The sequence below is a fragment of the Melanerpes formicivorus genome, unplaced genomic scaffold, assembly GCF_026170545.1.
Source record: "Melanerpes formicivorus ecotype bairdi unplaced genomic scaffold, bMelFor1.0.p_v2 SCAF_9, whole genome shotgun sequence".
NCBI lineage: Eukaryota > Metazoa > Chordata > Aves > Piciformes > Picidae > Melanerpes > Melanerpes formicivorus.
The window spans coordinates 12,847,147-12,862,880 of NW_027142361.1; the positions used below are offsets into that span (position 1 = coordinate 12,847,147).

The 15,734-nt window shown below is 60.3% G+C and overlaps 1 protein-coding gene across 2 annotated transcripts; it reads right to left on the bottom strand.

Moving 5' to 3' along the window:
- Positions 1 to 1,134: 1,134 nt before the first annotated feature.
- DPYSL5 (dihydropyrimidinase like 5) lies at positions 1,135 to 15,004 on the bottom strand. 2 transcript variants are annotated; one of them, XM_068143057.1, is made up of 13 exons: positions 14,974 to 15,004; positions 10,239 to 10,503; positions 8,712 to 8,870; positions 8,065 to 8,244; positions 7,911 to 7,979; positions 7,657 to 7,701; positions 7,474 to 7,549; positions 6,881 to 7,037; positions 5,993 to 6,134; positions 5,190 to 5,332; positions 4,898 to 5,105; positions 3,375 to 3,543; positions 1,135 to 2,621 (listed from the first exon to the last, which is right to left on the bottom strand). In XM_068143057.1, exons 2-13 carry the CDS (start codon positions 10,497 to 10,499, stop codon positions 2,536 to 2,538), a joined length of 1,695 nt encoding a protein of 564 aa, XP_067999158.1. In that variant the 5' UTR covers positions 10,500 to 10,503; positions 14,974 to 15,004; the 3' UTR covers positions 1,135 to 2,535. The 2 variants fall into 2 exon arrangements, with proteins under 2 accessions (XP_067999158.1, XP_067999159.1); XM_068143058.1 differs by lacking the exon at positions 14,974 to 15,004 and adding an exon at positions 14,894 to 14,923.
- Between the last annotated feature and the right edge of the window lie 730 nt (positions 15,005 to 15,734).

Genomic DNA, 15,734 nt, shown 5'->3' on the forward strand with positions numbered 1-15,734 from the left:
TTGGATGTGTTAAATCTCATGCCGTTGGACTCTGCCCATCTGTCCAGCCTGTCGAGGTCTCTCTGCAAAGCCTCTCTACCCTCTAGCAGATCAACTCCTGTCCCCAGCTTGGTGTCATCAGCAAATTTACTGATGATAGACTCAATGCCCTCATCCAGATCATCAATAAAGATGTTAAAGAGGATGGGGCCCAGCACTGATCCCTGGGGGACTCCACTACTGACTGGCCGCCAGCTGGATGTGACACCATTCACCACCACTCTCTGGGTTCGGCCATCCAGCCAGTTCCTAACCCAGCTCAGAGTGCTGCTGTCCAAGCCATGGGCTGACAGCTTGGCCAGGAGTTTGCTATGGGGGACGGTGTCAAAGGCCTTGCTGAAGTCCAGGTAAACTACATCCACAGGCCTCCCCACATCCACCAGGCGGGTCACCTGCTCGTAGAAGGAGATCAGGTTGGTCAGGCAGGACCTGCCCTTCCTAAATCCATGCTGGCTGAGCCTGATCCCTTGGCCATCCTCTAAGTGCTGTGTTAATGCACTCAGGATGACCTGATGCACTCAGGATAACACTGCAATCTGTAAATCTGAATCTGTGATAGTCAGAACCCCCTGAGATGTTTGGACCAGTGCAGCCCAGGGACCCCGCCTTATACCTTCTCTGCAATCCCCTACCTGCATCCCATCCTTACCCTATAGACTGCTCACCCCTTCATCCCTCATCCCTGCCTCTACAGGTCCCCAACCTCCTCCACCTCTGCCCTATGAACTTCCCATCCTCAAATGCCTCACCTACACCCTATCCCTGCACTACAGAACCCCAACCTCCCACCTGCACCCCATCCCCACCCAATAGTGTCCACCCCCAAAACTCCACCTGCACTCTATCTCTGCCCTACAGACCCTCCATCCCCAAAACCCCACACACTTGGGGAGGGGGGGTATGAGCACCCCATCCTGGGAGCAACATGATGGGGAGCAATGCGTGAGTGTGCAGGGGGGGGATGTGGTGATGGTCCCATAACCTGGCAGGATTGGGGTGGAGGTGTTGCAGAGCCCACTGTGGGCCTCACTCCAGGCTTGTCTCCCATGGCCTCCCCCATTGCCCCCCACTCAAACAGAGGTGGAGGCTGGGCACTGTGAGAACGGTCTTTATTGAGCAAACAGAAACGTACTGCAGGATCCTAAAACGGTCAATAGGAACTACCCAGGGTGGGCAGGACACACCCCCCCCCCAGCCCCAGGCTGTGCCCACCTGGCTCCCCCCACTGCACACCTACAGGGACCATCTAGGGGAAAAGTGCACAAGGGACAACTCACATCTGACACTACCCCGGGGACAGCTGGGTTGGCAAGTGGGTGCATGGAGGGGGGTGATGGGGACCCCTTTCTCCTGGGGCCATGAGCACCACGACCTGCACCTCTTGACCCGCATCCCACTGACATCTACATCATTGCCCACTGTGGGTGCTCAGGATCCTCGGGGACCCTGGCGTCAAGGGGTGGAGGTGAGGGGTACACTGGCATGGTATGAAACAGGCATTCACTGCTGAGGAGTTCCTGTGTGCATACATGTTCACTATGAACATCTCCAGGGATGGCATGGCACACGTGTTAAGACAGAAGAGGCAGAGTAAAGAGTCTGCTGGCACCTCACCCAGAGGGGTGCATGTGTGTGTGCTATGAATGCCTCACTGAAGCCATACATGATGCAACAGATGTGGCACCTTGCATGGAAGAAGGATGCACAGGCACATGCCTGATACCAACATCCCACTGAGAAAACACAGCGTGACAGATGTGTGCAAACCTGTGGCACAGTGAGCAGCCTGCTGGCATCTCACTTGGTGGGATGCACAGGTGTGCAACAGACATCTCACTGGGATTATGGACAGCATGGCACATGTGTGCACATAGGGCATGGTGAGGAGCCTGCCAGCATCTGGCACAGGGGGATTCACATGGGTGTACCAGGAACACCTCACTGAGACCATGTGTGGTGTGACACACGTGTTCACACATGCAGCAGTAAGGAGCCTGCTGGCACCATGCACGACCAGCTGCATGGGTGTGTGCACACGTGTGCCAGCAGGGAGATGCCAGCCCCACATCCAGGCGCATTCATGTCAGGATGATGCTCTCAGGGCATAGGAAGGGCTGGGGTGGGGGCAGGGCTGGAGGGGGTCAGCCCGGAGTGGGGGTGGGGGGGTCCCTGCTTCTCCCCTAACGCTAGTGACACAAACCACTTCAGAGTATTTCCACGCAATGCACAAACAAGTCAAAAATTCACTGATCCAAACCCAACGTGCAAACAGAAAAGGGCCGGGGCAGAGCCACTCGCTGCCCCCTGTCCCCTCCGGCTGGCCAGGTCACAGCCCCTGGCCCACCGCACACGGCTACCGGCTATCACGGCAGGACGGGGGCCGGGCAGGGCCCCCCTCTCCTGACGCGAGGGGAGCCCCGCTGGAGCCGGGGTCCCGGGATGGGGAACGGCGTGAGGCCGGTGCCTGGTCCTCAATTGGGGGACAGGTCCCCGGCTTTACCAAATGCCGCTCGACCGACCTCCGGGGGGAGCGAGAATCCGGGCCGAAGCTCGTTTTGGAACGTGGTCATCGATCTGAGAACCTGCCGGACAGACGGATGAACAGGGGTCAGGGAGGCTGGGGCAGAGGCAAGAGCCAAACGGCCACCATGGCACCACCAGCGCAACCAGCAGCCTGACCACTGGCACTCTAGGGCCAGCAGGTGCTGCACATGCCCCTGGCTTCCCCACAGTGGGTGGGCACCGGAGCACCAGTGTCTTGTGCCGGCACTGGCCATGCTGGGACAGACTCTTGCAATCCCACAGATCCCTGTGACCCACCCTGTGGAGCATCACCAGTTGGCACTGAGTTGTAGTAAGTGTGGGCAGCACTGAGCACTGTGACCAAAGGAGCGGGATGTGGCAAGCCCCACTTCCACCTGAGCATGGCACATAGCACACAGCTTGGTCCTTTGCAGTGCAGGGCAGTACCATGCCAGGAGGATGGGCACCAACCAGAGCCATGGCAATGCTTCCCATCCCTCTCATCCTGCTCCCAGGGACAAAGGTGCCCACCCAGGACAAACACAATGCCTGCACCAGCACAGTCCTGCCTGCCCTGGTACCTTGTCTACACCATGCCCGGCACAGATCCCTGCCTGGTACAGCCACGGTGCATGGATGGATGGGTGGGTGACAGAAGACCTGCAAGTCTGGGGATGGGTCTGGGGTCTGCTCCCTACTCTGCCATGGGAGCACCAGTGGGGTGCAGGACCCTACCTAGAAGCAGCAGGGTGGAGAGCACCCAGTTGGTGCCAAGAGAGCTACCGGGACCCTCACTGTGGCCCTGCTCTTACCGGAGAGGCTGAAGCTGGACTCGTGGAGGTCCCTCATGCCCCCATGTCGTGTGGCAGGCCGGGTGGGTGTATCAGCCAAGGGTGTCCCAGTCTCTTTTTTCCCGGTATGCACAACCACAGCCACGTCCCCCAGGTATGGGGTGCGATCCACACCCCGCAGCTTTAAACTCTGCCAGAAGGGAAAAAGAAGAGCAGAGAGCGCATCAGCCCCAGCTGGCACCATGCCATGGCAGGTGAGGGGCTGCGGACAGGATGCAGGGGCAGCAAGGGGGTGCCTCGTGGCAAAGCAGGATTTGGGATGCCCCTGCCTTACAGCGGGGTGCGGACCAGCCGGGTGTGGGGGGAAGGAGTGGGGCTGGGGCATGCTGGGGCTAGGGAGAGAGCTTCAGTGTGAGGAGGGGTCTGTAACATGAGGAGGGGTACAGCCAGGGAGAAGAGACACTGAGTGGGATGCTGGCTAGGCTCCTGGTGCAGAGAAATGCCAGGGCAGGGGGTGATCCTGATGGCACTGCCCCTTGACTGTCCCCCTGGAGATGCCAAGCTGACTCCTCTTACAGTGCAATGCCCCACGCAGACACAGCAGCCGGACCCTGCCCCATGCTTCTCCTGATGCTGCCACAACAGCGCTCAGCTCTAGATGGGCACCCCAGTGCTGACCATCGGCTCCCAGCTCCCTCAGATTGTGCCAGGTTTCCCCAGGTATCCCCTTCCCTCGAAGCATCAGCACCACATTGAGCCCCCTGTGCATCCCCCATGACCAGGCACAGAAGGATTCTTGGTGCCAGGTTCTGGTCAGAGCTTCCAGGCAACAGTCATAGGGACACATGAGGGCAGAGGAGGTTGGTGTGGGGTGGTCCCATGCCTGCTGTGGGATGGGGGCACTGAGGGGGACAGAGAGGAGGAGAGGGGATCCTGCAGCTCCACTGAGCATAGGAAGGACCAGGAGGACACATGCCCTAGGTTCCCTTCATATCCCACCCATGTGTCCCTCCCCTGGTGCATGTGGAGCCACCATGAGCTGAGGGACTACCTCTGGGGCTGCAGAGACCCAGCAAAGGACAGAGAGCCCAGGACAGTGGGATGTGGGAGACCCCAAAGCTTGGCACACACCTTGCACACATGTTCCTAAACCCCAAACCCTCTGCACCTGCGACATGCGAGTAAGGTGCCAGGGAATGACAGGACCTGGGGGGTCCTTTGTGTGTCCACCATCAGGAATCTCATCACCGGCACTCAGCCCAGCTGGGTGTGGCTGCTGCCATCATACCCTGGCCCTGGCAGGAGGGAGGCATGCTGCACTCTGTGTTATGCTCCAGGGTGGTACCAGTACAGAACTGACATGGCACAGCACTAGGTGGCATAGACTCATCCTGCCAGCACCGGGCAGCACTGACCCACGCCACTTACACCATTGTGGCCCCTGTCCCTCTCGTCCCCCCTCTGGCAGCCTGGAGCCAGGCATGGCACAGCCCTTGCCCCACACACCAGCACACCACCCGTGCAACCCAGCACCATGCCCATACCTTCTCCCGCTGCACCAGCTTCTTGTAGACAGAGTCTGGGAAGGAGCGGAGTGGGCAGAACTTGCCGGTGCCCTCGGCACACATGAAGACACCATTCTCATAGACCACTCGCCCACGGCTGATGGTGACCAGGGGCACTCCATGGCACCGCATGTTCTCGTACAGGTTGATGTCACCACCCTGCACCTGGGTGCTGGCTGAGATAGTTCTGGGTGGGAGAATGTGACAGTGAGCAGGTGCCTGGTGGCACTGGGAGTCCACTTTCTGGCCACCTGCTAACAGCTGCACCTACTTGGTGGCTTCAGGGTCCCAGACCACCACATCAGCATCGGCGCCAGGGATGATCCGGCCCTTGCGGGGGTACAGGTTGTGGATCTTGGCAGCATTGGAGCTGGTCACAGCCACAAAGCGATTCTCATCCATCTTGCCGCCGACCTGCCACCGGATTGGGGTGGGATGAGGATATGTCAGGCTGCATCCTGCCTCAGTCCCACGGTGCTGCCCAGCTGCCTGTGTCCCATCCCTTACACCCTGTGCTGCCCACACCAAACCACCCCCAGCTCATGGGCGAGGGAGCACAAGGGTCCCAGCCCTGGGAGGTCTCACCCCTGGGATGCCAACTAGAAGTGGTCCCATCCCTCCATCCCTTAGATGTCCCATTCCTCTGACCTGAGAGGAGTCCATCCCTCAGGGACACCTTCCCTGGAGGGTCCTAATCCTGCGGGTCCCCAGTCCCTCTGTCCCCTTAGGGTCCCATCCCTTGGGAACACCTTTCCTGGAGGGTCCTAGCCCTTAGGAGTGACATCCCTGAGGGGTCCTCAACACTCTGTCCCCAAGTGTCCCCTCACTGCTGGGGGTCCATACCCCTGGGAATTCCCATCTCCTCATCCCCTTGCTGCCAGGGCTGTGCCCCTTGTTGAGATCCACTGGATTGCACTGGGGAGCACCTCGCCCATTCCCATGCCAGAGGGAAAATTCCCCAAGCAACATCCTACTCCAAAGTTGTCCCACTGCTGAGCCCCCAAGAGCTGGTGGGGGGTCAGCCCCATCCCATCCCCATTCAGAGGGGCAGGGGAGGGGCGCAGGCCCCCATACCACGCCTCGCTCCCAGATGATGTTCATGCGGTCCTGCACCCCGCTGACACCATGGGGGATCTTGGTGAAGTCCTCCTTTCCCATGGCCTTCTGCTTGGTGCTGAAGGGTCGATGGTCAGAGGCCACAATGTTCAGCGTGTCGCTGCAAGAGGACAGGATAGAGCTGCTGATGGCATGGTCAGGGCAGCTCAGGGACAGCCAGCTGGCAGTGGGGGGACCAGAGAACTCAGTGCCTAGGCAATGGAGTATCCATGAAGTAGGGTGCCTGAGGAGCTCAACACTTGGGGAATGGAGCACCCATGCAGTGGGGTGCCCAGGGAGGTCAGCACCCAGGCAGCAGGGTGCCTGAGGAGTGGGGCATCCATGCAGTGGGATGCCTGGGCAGCTTAGCACCCAGGGAATGTAGTACCCATGCCGTGTTGTACCCAGGGAGCTCAGCACCCAGGGAATGGGGTGCCTAGAGAGTGAAGCACACAATATCCTAGGTGCTCAGCAAGTGCTGGCAAAATGCAGCAGCCACAGAGTGAGGCCTTGAGGGAGCACAGTGGGAAGTGAGAGCCCAGTGCCCAAGAAGTAAGGTGCCAGGGACAGAGAAAGACCAGGAGCTAGCCCAAGGAGGAGGGTGTCCAAAGGATGGGGTGTCTGAAGAGCACAGCACCAGGGGAGCAAGGTACAGGAAAGCATGATACTGGGTTGACAGGGCAGCTGGATGGCTTAGCAGCTGGCAGCAGGACATCTATGCATGCTGGACACCAGAGATGCCCAGAAAGCCCCATGCCCTGTTAGCAGGATGCCCAGCAAACATGGCAGTTGAGGAGGGCATACAGAGAAACAAGGCCCATGGAGAGGGGGTTCCCAGGGCAAAGGGGTGCCAGGGGGGCACCTCACTTGGCAAGCAGGCTCATGAGGTAGGCCGAGGTGTTGGTGTCCAGGCGCAAGGGTGGCACAGTGACGTAAGCAGCAGCATGGAACCAATCCTGGTGGTAGTAGTGCAGGCCAGTGAGCGTGGCGTGCGCCGTGGTCGTCTCTGCATACACCACCTTCCCTGCCAGGGCAGAAGCACAGGCGTGGTGCTGGGGGCAAGCGTGTGAGGGCGAATGTGCAAGGATCATGTGTGAGCTCTGCCCATGTCGGTATCGCCGCAGGCACAAGCCAGTCGTCATGTGTGCGCCCACACGTACACCTGTGGTCACCTCTGTGCTGTGTGTGTGCAAGCACGGCCACATGTGCCTGGAGCTGTGGGGTCACAGGTGCTCCACATGTGCTCCTGTATCCTGTGTCTGTCTCTGTGCAAGGGTCTGTGTAAGGGTCTGTGTGTCTCTGCATGCCCATGGCTGATTATCTCCCATGCCCCCACTTGTGCCCATACCCACGTCTCTTCAATCACATGACCTTCCCAGTGCCCGCATTAACCCTCTGCCTGTGCCCACGTCCCTGCATGTACCCAGAGGAGAAGGGTGCCCACCCAAGTACCCCCATACCTTGCATCTTGGCAGCAGCGATCACATCACCTGCAGACATGCTGGAAACATTCACCAAGTAGACGGGGCAGTGGGTCTGTGAAGAGGGGGTCAGTGCCAACAGCTTTGTGGGCACCCCAGCTCTATGAGGGGGTCCCATGGAAATGGGGTGCCCACTCCCAGATGCAGCTCAGGACCACTCACCCTGTTGGCAATGGTGATGGCACGGTGTGTGGCTTCAGCTTCCAGCTGTGGAGAGAGTGGGCAGTAAGACATAGCATAGTGTGGCAAAGCAAAACGCCCCGGTGGCACCAATGGCTGGCTGGGTGGTGGGACAATAGACATGCAGATGGGTGCACAGGTGGCACAGAGAGGTAGTGGCAGATATGAGGATGCCCTGGAGGATCTCTGCCATGTCCCAGGCTACCATCTTGGCAGTACTGACAGTGGTCACCTACCTCTTCGGGCCGGCTTATCTCAATTCCCTCTGGTCCCGTGATGCCCAGATCCAGCGCCTCCTTGGCTCCCTGGAGAAGGAAGTCAGGAATAAAGATTGGGGGTGACATGGCTAGGTCCCCAGCAGGGATGGGCACCCTTGTTTCCAGTGCTCACCTCAGCCACCAGCTCGCCATTCTCAGCATGGACACGGGCGATGGCACCGATATCACGGCAAGCCCGGAAGACCTGGTAGAGCTCGCTGTCCCGCAGCATGTACAGATCCTTGTAGGTCATGAACATCTGGAAGGAGTTCACCCCCTTCTCCCTCACCAGTGTTTCCATCTCTGCTTTCACCTGTGCCAGGACAGGAAGGGCAGCATGGTGAAGGGGAGGACACAGTGGCCCTGGGGTGCAAGCTCCCATCTCCTCATCCCACCATGGGGCTGGGCCAAACACTTTGTCCTTGGGGACACAAGATACAGGATTTGTACCTGCACCCCGGGGTGATCAGGGAAGCGATAGATGCTGGGGGGATTTTGCTTGCCATGTCATGCTGTGATCTGACCTGGCTGGATCCCCAGTGTGCTGGTACTGGGATGCACCCTGGGGAGCACCCAATCCATCCCCATCTCTGCCTGGGGAAGATCTGGCTGGGTCAAGGGGTAACCAAGGGCTGTCTGGGGGCTCAGCCCAGCCCAGCCCAGCAAGCAGCTAATGGGATCAGTGAGGTCAGGAATTAGCCCTGGCCATAGCAGTTGCTTCTGGGCACTGGCTGTGCTGTGGCTGCTGGAGCCAGGCTGTGTCAGGTTGATTGGACTCACCTTGGGTGCCCACCAAGTGATGCCCATGTGCAGGGCATAGTCGCAGCAGACCTTGGGATCAGCCAGGCTGCGGCATTTCTCATAGGCATCCAGCAGCGAGGTCTCCTTGTCGGGCAGGACATGGCCAATGATCATCGTTGTGCCTCCTACCAGGGCCGCCTGCAGATTGGTGTGTGGGGGACAAGATTCATTCTGCTGGTGAACATCCCTGAGAGCCCGTGGTGCTGCTCAAGCCATGGGGTGGTACAAACCCTGCCTGTCTACGAGTGAGGCCAGTCCCTGGGTGGTTAGTCTGGGGAAGCAACATCTGGAGCATTGTGTTGCCCACAGCTTGGTGTGGGACCCTGGGCTGGGTCCTGTTGCAGGCAGGGATCCCCCTCATCACCCTGGGGTACAACTGTCCCCCACAGCACCATGGCTCCACATGCAGCTCCTCAGCTGCAGCAGCACATGTGGATGCATGAAACATCTGTTGGGCCCCATCCTGCTACCCATTGGGACACTGACTTCTGCCACAAGCACCAACAGCTGGATTTGAGGTGCCAGGGGGATGTCCTGCCTGGGTTGCTTGTGAGCCTGGGTACTGCAGCTTCCCCCAGCTGCACCCCCATCCCCAGCTGCACCCCTGGCATGGGGTGGGATGGGAGTGCCAAGCCCAGCCCTGGCAGCATGGAGGCCATAGGGAGACACCCCCTCTGCCCCAAGCCATGGCATATGTGGGTGGCAGGGCGGGTGCTTTGCACCCGGCAGTGTCCCTGGCTCACCCGGACTGGCTAATCCCCAAAGCTCCTTTACCAGTTGTCCCTCATGGGCTGGTGCAGACACTGGTATGGTGCTACAAGGCAGCATGCTGGGACAGGGATAGGGAGCAAGTACAGCATGGGGTATCCATGGTCACTGCATCAACCCACTGCCCTCTGTGCCCCCTTCACTGTGTCATGATGTGGGATTGTCCCCTAACCCCTTGCTGCAGCAGCTGTGGCAGCACTGAGCCCCCTGCCTAGGGATGCTGGGCACCCTGGGGCCAGGCACAGCCAGCACTGGTCTGGCACAATGGTTGCTTTGTGCAGAGTGCTGGAGACAGCTGGCCCCAGTACTGCCCAGGACAACCCCACCTCAGCCCCTCAACACCCCCAGGTGGTGGCAGCTGGTGCACAGCACCACAACTCACGGCAGCACTGGGAGGGCCTCAAGCTGAGCTGGCACCATGGAGCATCCCCATGCCAGCACAGAGCACTGTGGATGTGGAGAGGGAGGAGGATGCTCACAGCAAGAAGACATGATGGATAGGGACATTGGGACAGGCAGTGCCAGGCCAGGCTGTCAGAGAGCCAGTGCTGCCTGCAGTGCTAGGTCAGAGTCTGCCTGCACCACACAGCTCCTGCCACTGAATGCTCTTGCCTGCCCAGCATCCCCCTGCAGATCCCCCAGCATCCCAGGGACCAACCCACCAGCTGAGAGCTCACGGTGCAGGTGGGCAGCACACCCAGGGATGTGCAGGGCAAAGGGGGCACAGACAGACAGTACCTTGGTGCCATGGTAGAAGTCATCCACGCAGGTGGCATTCATGAAGGTCTGGTGGAAGTGGGTGCTGGTGTCAATGCCACCTGGGATGACGAGCTTGCCAGTAGCATCGATGACCTTGGCCCCACCAGGGATCATTAGCTCACGGCCCACTTGCTGGATGATGCCATTCTCAATGTAGACATCAGCCTCCAGGGTGCAGTCATCATTCACCACCTTCCCCCCCTTGATGAGGATCCGCATGGTGGCCGTGTTGGCGAGCATGGCGCTGTGAGGGCAGGCATCAGCCCAGGGTTGACCAATTGCTGCCCCAGTCCCATGCAGTGCCCCGGGGCCAGGAAGGATTTACCCCCATCTCCCACCCCCAGGGGGCCCCTAGGTTGGCACACTGCTGTTGCTGTGACGAGTCCCCTTTATGGGCCTGGGGAACCAGTGCAGGCAGGACTGCGGGCAGCCCACGGCTGCGCATCCACCATGCTCATCCCTGCCCCAGGCCATGTCAACACTGGATTATCCTGGGAAATCCGTGGAGGGGGGGGCGGAACTGGGTGCTTAGTGAGGGCTGCTGCCCTGTCAAGCCCCCCCTGCTCTGGTGATGTGATCCTGCACCTCATCCCCTGGTCACCCTGTGGTCCCAGCACCCAGAGCTGGCCAAGGAATAGGGCTGCTGGACCCTCACCCATGCATCCATGCTTGGGGCAAGTTACCCACCTTGCCCTGAAGGCACTGCAGGGTGGCTGGGTCTGACATGCAGAGCACCAACGCTGGCACTGCACATGGCCCCACGTGATGCCAGCTCTGCTAGAGCATCCTGTGCTGCCCCAGAGCTGCCTTTGCCCCCCTCAGTAGTGAGGGGTGAACCCAGACACGATCTATAAGTCCTTTGGTAGATGAAGGTCAAACACCATCGACCTGTCTGAGCAAGGACAGCACGTGCCGGCTGCATGGGCACCCTGGGAGCATGCGCCCACCCTGTGGGCACAAGGTGCTGGGACCCCACCAGGACTACTGCCCTATAGACCCCCTTCCAGGCACTCCAGCAATGCTGCCTCCAGACAAGAGCCAGGGCACACATGGACAGCACAGCACTGTCCCACCTTGCTGGCACAACCATGGGGCAGAGCTCACATGGCCACCATGTGAGGAAGGCCCCAGCACTCACCCAACCTGTGTCCCCAAGCCCCTGGAAAAACATGGCACATGCTGTCCCTGACATCATGCCAGGGCAAGCACAGGGCTGTAGAGATGAATGTGCTCATCACAAGGGACTAGCCTAGTTTCCTGGTATCCTAATACTGCTCCAAAGGGACAGTCCTGAGCACATGCCAAAGATTCCCAACTGCCCAGCAAAACACCAGCTCGGGAGCAAATGGTTTCCCTGGGTGCCAGGGAAGTTCAGAGAGGCTGAACTGGGCCTTGCCAACAGCTGAGCATTCCTGGCATGGTGAGCAGCAGCAGCTGCCCTGGGAGGGCAACCAGCTGTGCCCACCACAGGGTCACAACCACCACAACCACCCTTCCCAGGCTTGTTCCTACCCTAGGGCTCCATGAATGATGTCAATGTCAGGCCTGCCATGGGCAAGCCAGTGTCAGCCCATGTCTTGTTCTGCTGCACAGCTCCTGTTACAGGACTGCAGTAAGCATCTGCCGGGGGGGTGTCTCACAGGCAGCCTTCCCTCATGGGGAACATCCCTGGGAAAGGTAGCTTCTCACTCTGCTAAAAATGCCACCACCATGCACAACTGTGCCAGATGCCAAAAATGAGTCCCAGAGGGTCTGAGTTGGGATGGCAACAACCGTACCGGCAGCAGCTCCTTGTGTAGCGTGCCAGGCTGACACGGCACACTGAGCACTGGCACTTCAATAGAGCTGGTACCGGGTCAACTCTTGCCCATACCTGCTCCTACACTGCCACCCAGTTCTGCCTCAGGCACTCAGGGAAGCTGCTACCTCAGGCAAGGGCTGCCGTGTGGGGCAGTCAAACCCATGGCTGTACTGCCGTGGTGGAGGGAGGTGGTGCATCGCACCCCAAGATGAAAGCAGGTTGCTGTGATGGACAGATCTGGAGCGCAGCAGCACACAGGGAGGGAGCCTGTGCCATTTCTCCGTGGTGCTGCAGCACCCACCCAACATGGGTGGGATGGGGGGAGAGGGTACTCACTGTGCCCAGTGCATGGCAAGAGCATGGTGGGCATTGCCAGGATGCACAGGGAGTGAGGTGCTGGCCATGGAGACAGAGCATCACTTGGGGACACAGGCAAGGGTGAGCCCTGTGTGGGCTGGACATAGAGTACAGATGAGGGCTGGCAGCTCAACATGCTGCCCAAGGCCTTGGCCACCATGGAGCCACCCCCACACCTGCCATTGTGCTCCCCCAACCCCATTGCAATAGGCCCCTCTCCTGCTCCCTCCTCAGCGACCTGGCTGGCCACTCACTGCCCCTGGCCCCAGGAGAGCTCTGCCACTCCCCACCAGTCACCATGCCAGCTGACATGTCAGTCCCAATGCCTGACACACCAGTCCCCCCCCAGCTCACACCCAGTCACACACAGTATCCCCAGGGTCTCTTTCCTTCTGTCCCACAGCTATGTCCCATAGCATTGTGGCACAGCCTTGCCCTGAGAACACATCAGGGGCTCTTTGCCTGTGCCATGGTAAGCTGCTGAGGTCTGGTGGCACTGAGGTTGTGGCAGGAGGTTTCTGTGAAACAACAGGTTCCTCAGGCAGGGCAGAAAAGCAGTGTCAGCACTGGAGGGAGGGGGGACTGCGAGTGTCCTTGAGGACCCCCTGACTGACCTCGTCACTGCAGCTGACACCCATGTCACAGCCCCACAGCTTGGCAGTCCTTGGATGCTGCCAGCCACACAGTTTTGCTGTGGTGATGTTTCACAGCATACAAAGCAGTACAGCCATCTAGGAGGGCTTATGGCCCACCCACTGCTGTTGGCTGCTCCACTGGACCTGAGCTGTGGTGGCTGGCAGGATGGGGACACATGGACAGCTGTTATCTTGCTAGGACAAAGGGACCCCTGCCCTGGTGGGGACTACTGGGGGGACACCTGTTGGGGCCTTTGTGCTGGGATGCTAGGGACTGTGGTGCAGCCACACACAGAGCTGCATTGTGTAGCAAGGGAAGGCCAGGAGCTGCTTCTGTGACTGGCCTGCCACAGTCCCCCCAGTGTTCCCTGCTTTTGTCTGCTCTGGTGAGATCCCTGGCTGTCACCCTGACTGTCACCCACCCTCGTTTGTCAGGGCAGGATGAGCACTGCTGGTGTTACCAAACCATAACCACTGCCTGTCCCTGGCTGGCAGCAGTGGCAGATGGGTGGGCATCACCCCTCACTGCAGAGATGCCTCTTGGGGGGGGGGAAGTGTGTCACAACTACCACATCACCCCTAGCCTTGCCCCTTCCCCTTCCCCAGCTCTGTTTCAGACACAGCCAGGGTGGATGTCAGAGTCCCACTCCGATGATGTGTGTGGGGCCTGGGCTGCCCTGGTGCCAGGGCCCCACTGACCAACATCCCCAGCCACCATAAGTTTCAGTGTCAGGGTGACCGATCCACAGCATCAGAAAGGACAGTGAAACCCATGCGGTGACTGGGGAACCGTGATGCATGGGTGATGGAGCAAGGATGCTCTGGCAGGGATGCTGTGGGCATGTGAGCAGCCGCTCATGGTCCCCTCAGGCGCCTTGGGGCGGCACGTGCCACAGTACGGCACGGCCACATCCGAGCGCACACGGGCGCGGTACCACAGCCGGGAGGTGACAGCCCGGTGGGACCCTCACGGTCTTGTGGTGGGGTCCCTGTCACACCCAGGGTGTGCCGGGAGGGCGCGTCGCGGCCGTCACTGCGGCAGGCCGAGCACCGAATACAGGGGTGCTGCCAGCCCTCGGGGAGTGGGCTTGTCATGAGGCTGCGGGAGGGAGATCAGAGCTGGCGAGAGGTGGTCCCAAGACAGAGAGCTGGGGGTGCCCGCCCTCGATACAAGACTGCGGGACCCCAGGGCAAGGTGCGGGGGCAGTGGGGAGAGGCGCGGCCCGAGGCGAAGGACGGCAGCGGAGATGCTGCGGCGGGGCCCCTATGCCCAGTTCCCGGTGAGGGGGACAGGGCTGTGTCCCGGCCCCACGGGCCCCGGTGCGGCCCCACAGACAAAGCCCCGGTGCCGCCCAGCACAAAGGATACTCGGAGCCGGGGCGGGGCCGCTCGGAAGCCCTTGCGGAACAATGGCCCGGGCCTGGCGGGACCCCCGCCCGCCCTCGCCACCGCCCCCTTCTACCCCCGCACCCCGGGGGCCCGCACTGCCCCGGCACCCTGCTCTACCGCGCCCCGCGCACCTGCTACTCCGCACCCGGTCGCGACACGGCACAGATGAAAGAAAGCCTAGCCCATTCGGGCGGGGTGGCTCCGTCCGCACACCCCGCCGAGAATGCCTCGCGCTATCGCGACACCATCGGCCTGTCGTGACAGGTGAGGTCCCCGTACATGGGCGGGGGACATACGCAACGTTTCTGACTCGCCACACCCTGCTTGACCGATGTAGTGGTGGCGGAGCACTCCCCCTCCCGCCTGTCGCGACACCCCCGCCTATCGCGATACACGCACCTGCCGCGATTGTCGTACCCGTCGCGATACCTCCTAGACAAATCAAGTCTCACCAGTGTGGGAACAGAACGGAACAGCCTAGCCCAGCCTAGCCCATCCCGTCTCCGCCGGTACCTCCCGTCCCCGCCGGTACCTCTCGCTCTCGCCGCTCCGATGCTGCTGATGCTGCTGATGGTGCTGATGCTGCTCCAGCCGCGCTCCCCGGCCGCGATCGCCTCTCACCCAAACCTGCGCGGCAGGGGCCGGGCCTGAGTGCCGCCTCGGCCAATTGCCGCCCGCCTTTGTCCGCCGTAGGGCGGGGCCGAACACCCCCAGCAAAGTTGGGTGCGCGCCCCCTGACTGACAGGCAGAGGGGCGGTGCAGGGCACAGGACCCCGCCCAGCCGTGCCACCTGCCCGCACGGCTATCATGGTGACGGGAGTCGGCACAAAGGGGCGCGGAGCGGCCCCTGGTAACCTCTACCAGTGGAGGAGCTCCATCTCGCTAGTTACAGCTCTGCCCTTGAATGCAGGGTCACTGAGTCATGACAGACTCACAGATTTGGGTGGGAAGGGACCTTTAAAAGCTATCTAGTCCAAGCCCCCTGCATCAGCAGAGACATCTGCAACTAGAGCAGGTTGCCCAGAGCCCTGTCCAACCTCACCTGGCATGTTGCAAGGGATGGGGCATCTACCACCTCTCTGAGCTACTTGGGCTAGTGTCTCACCACCTCTGGCATGAAGTATTTCTTCTGTAGGTTCCATCTAAACCCACCCCTTGAAGTTTAAAACCATTGCTCCTTGTCCTGCAGGTTTTGGTCAAAAGTCTGACCCCATCTTTCTGATGGGCTCCTTTAGGTACTGAAAGGCTGCCATTAGGTCTCCCTGGAGACTTCTCAAAGCTGAAGATCATCAA

Bases quoted from the DNA above. Each gene is read 5' to 3' on its own strand.
- DPYSL5 (XM_068143057.1), bottom strand. From the start codon at position 10,499: ATGCTCGCCAACACGGCCACCATGCGGATCCTCATCAAGGGGGGGAAG. The intron at 8,871-10,238 runs GTACTGTCTGTC...ACCAATCTGCAG, and splicing joins ACTTCTACCATGGCACCAAG to GCGGCCCTGGTAGGAGGCAC. The intron at 7,038-7,473 runs GTATGGGGGTAC...CTGCCCTGGCAG, and splicing joins CGCTGCTGCCAAGATGCAAG to GGAAGGTGGTGTATGCAGAG.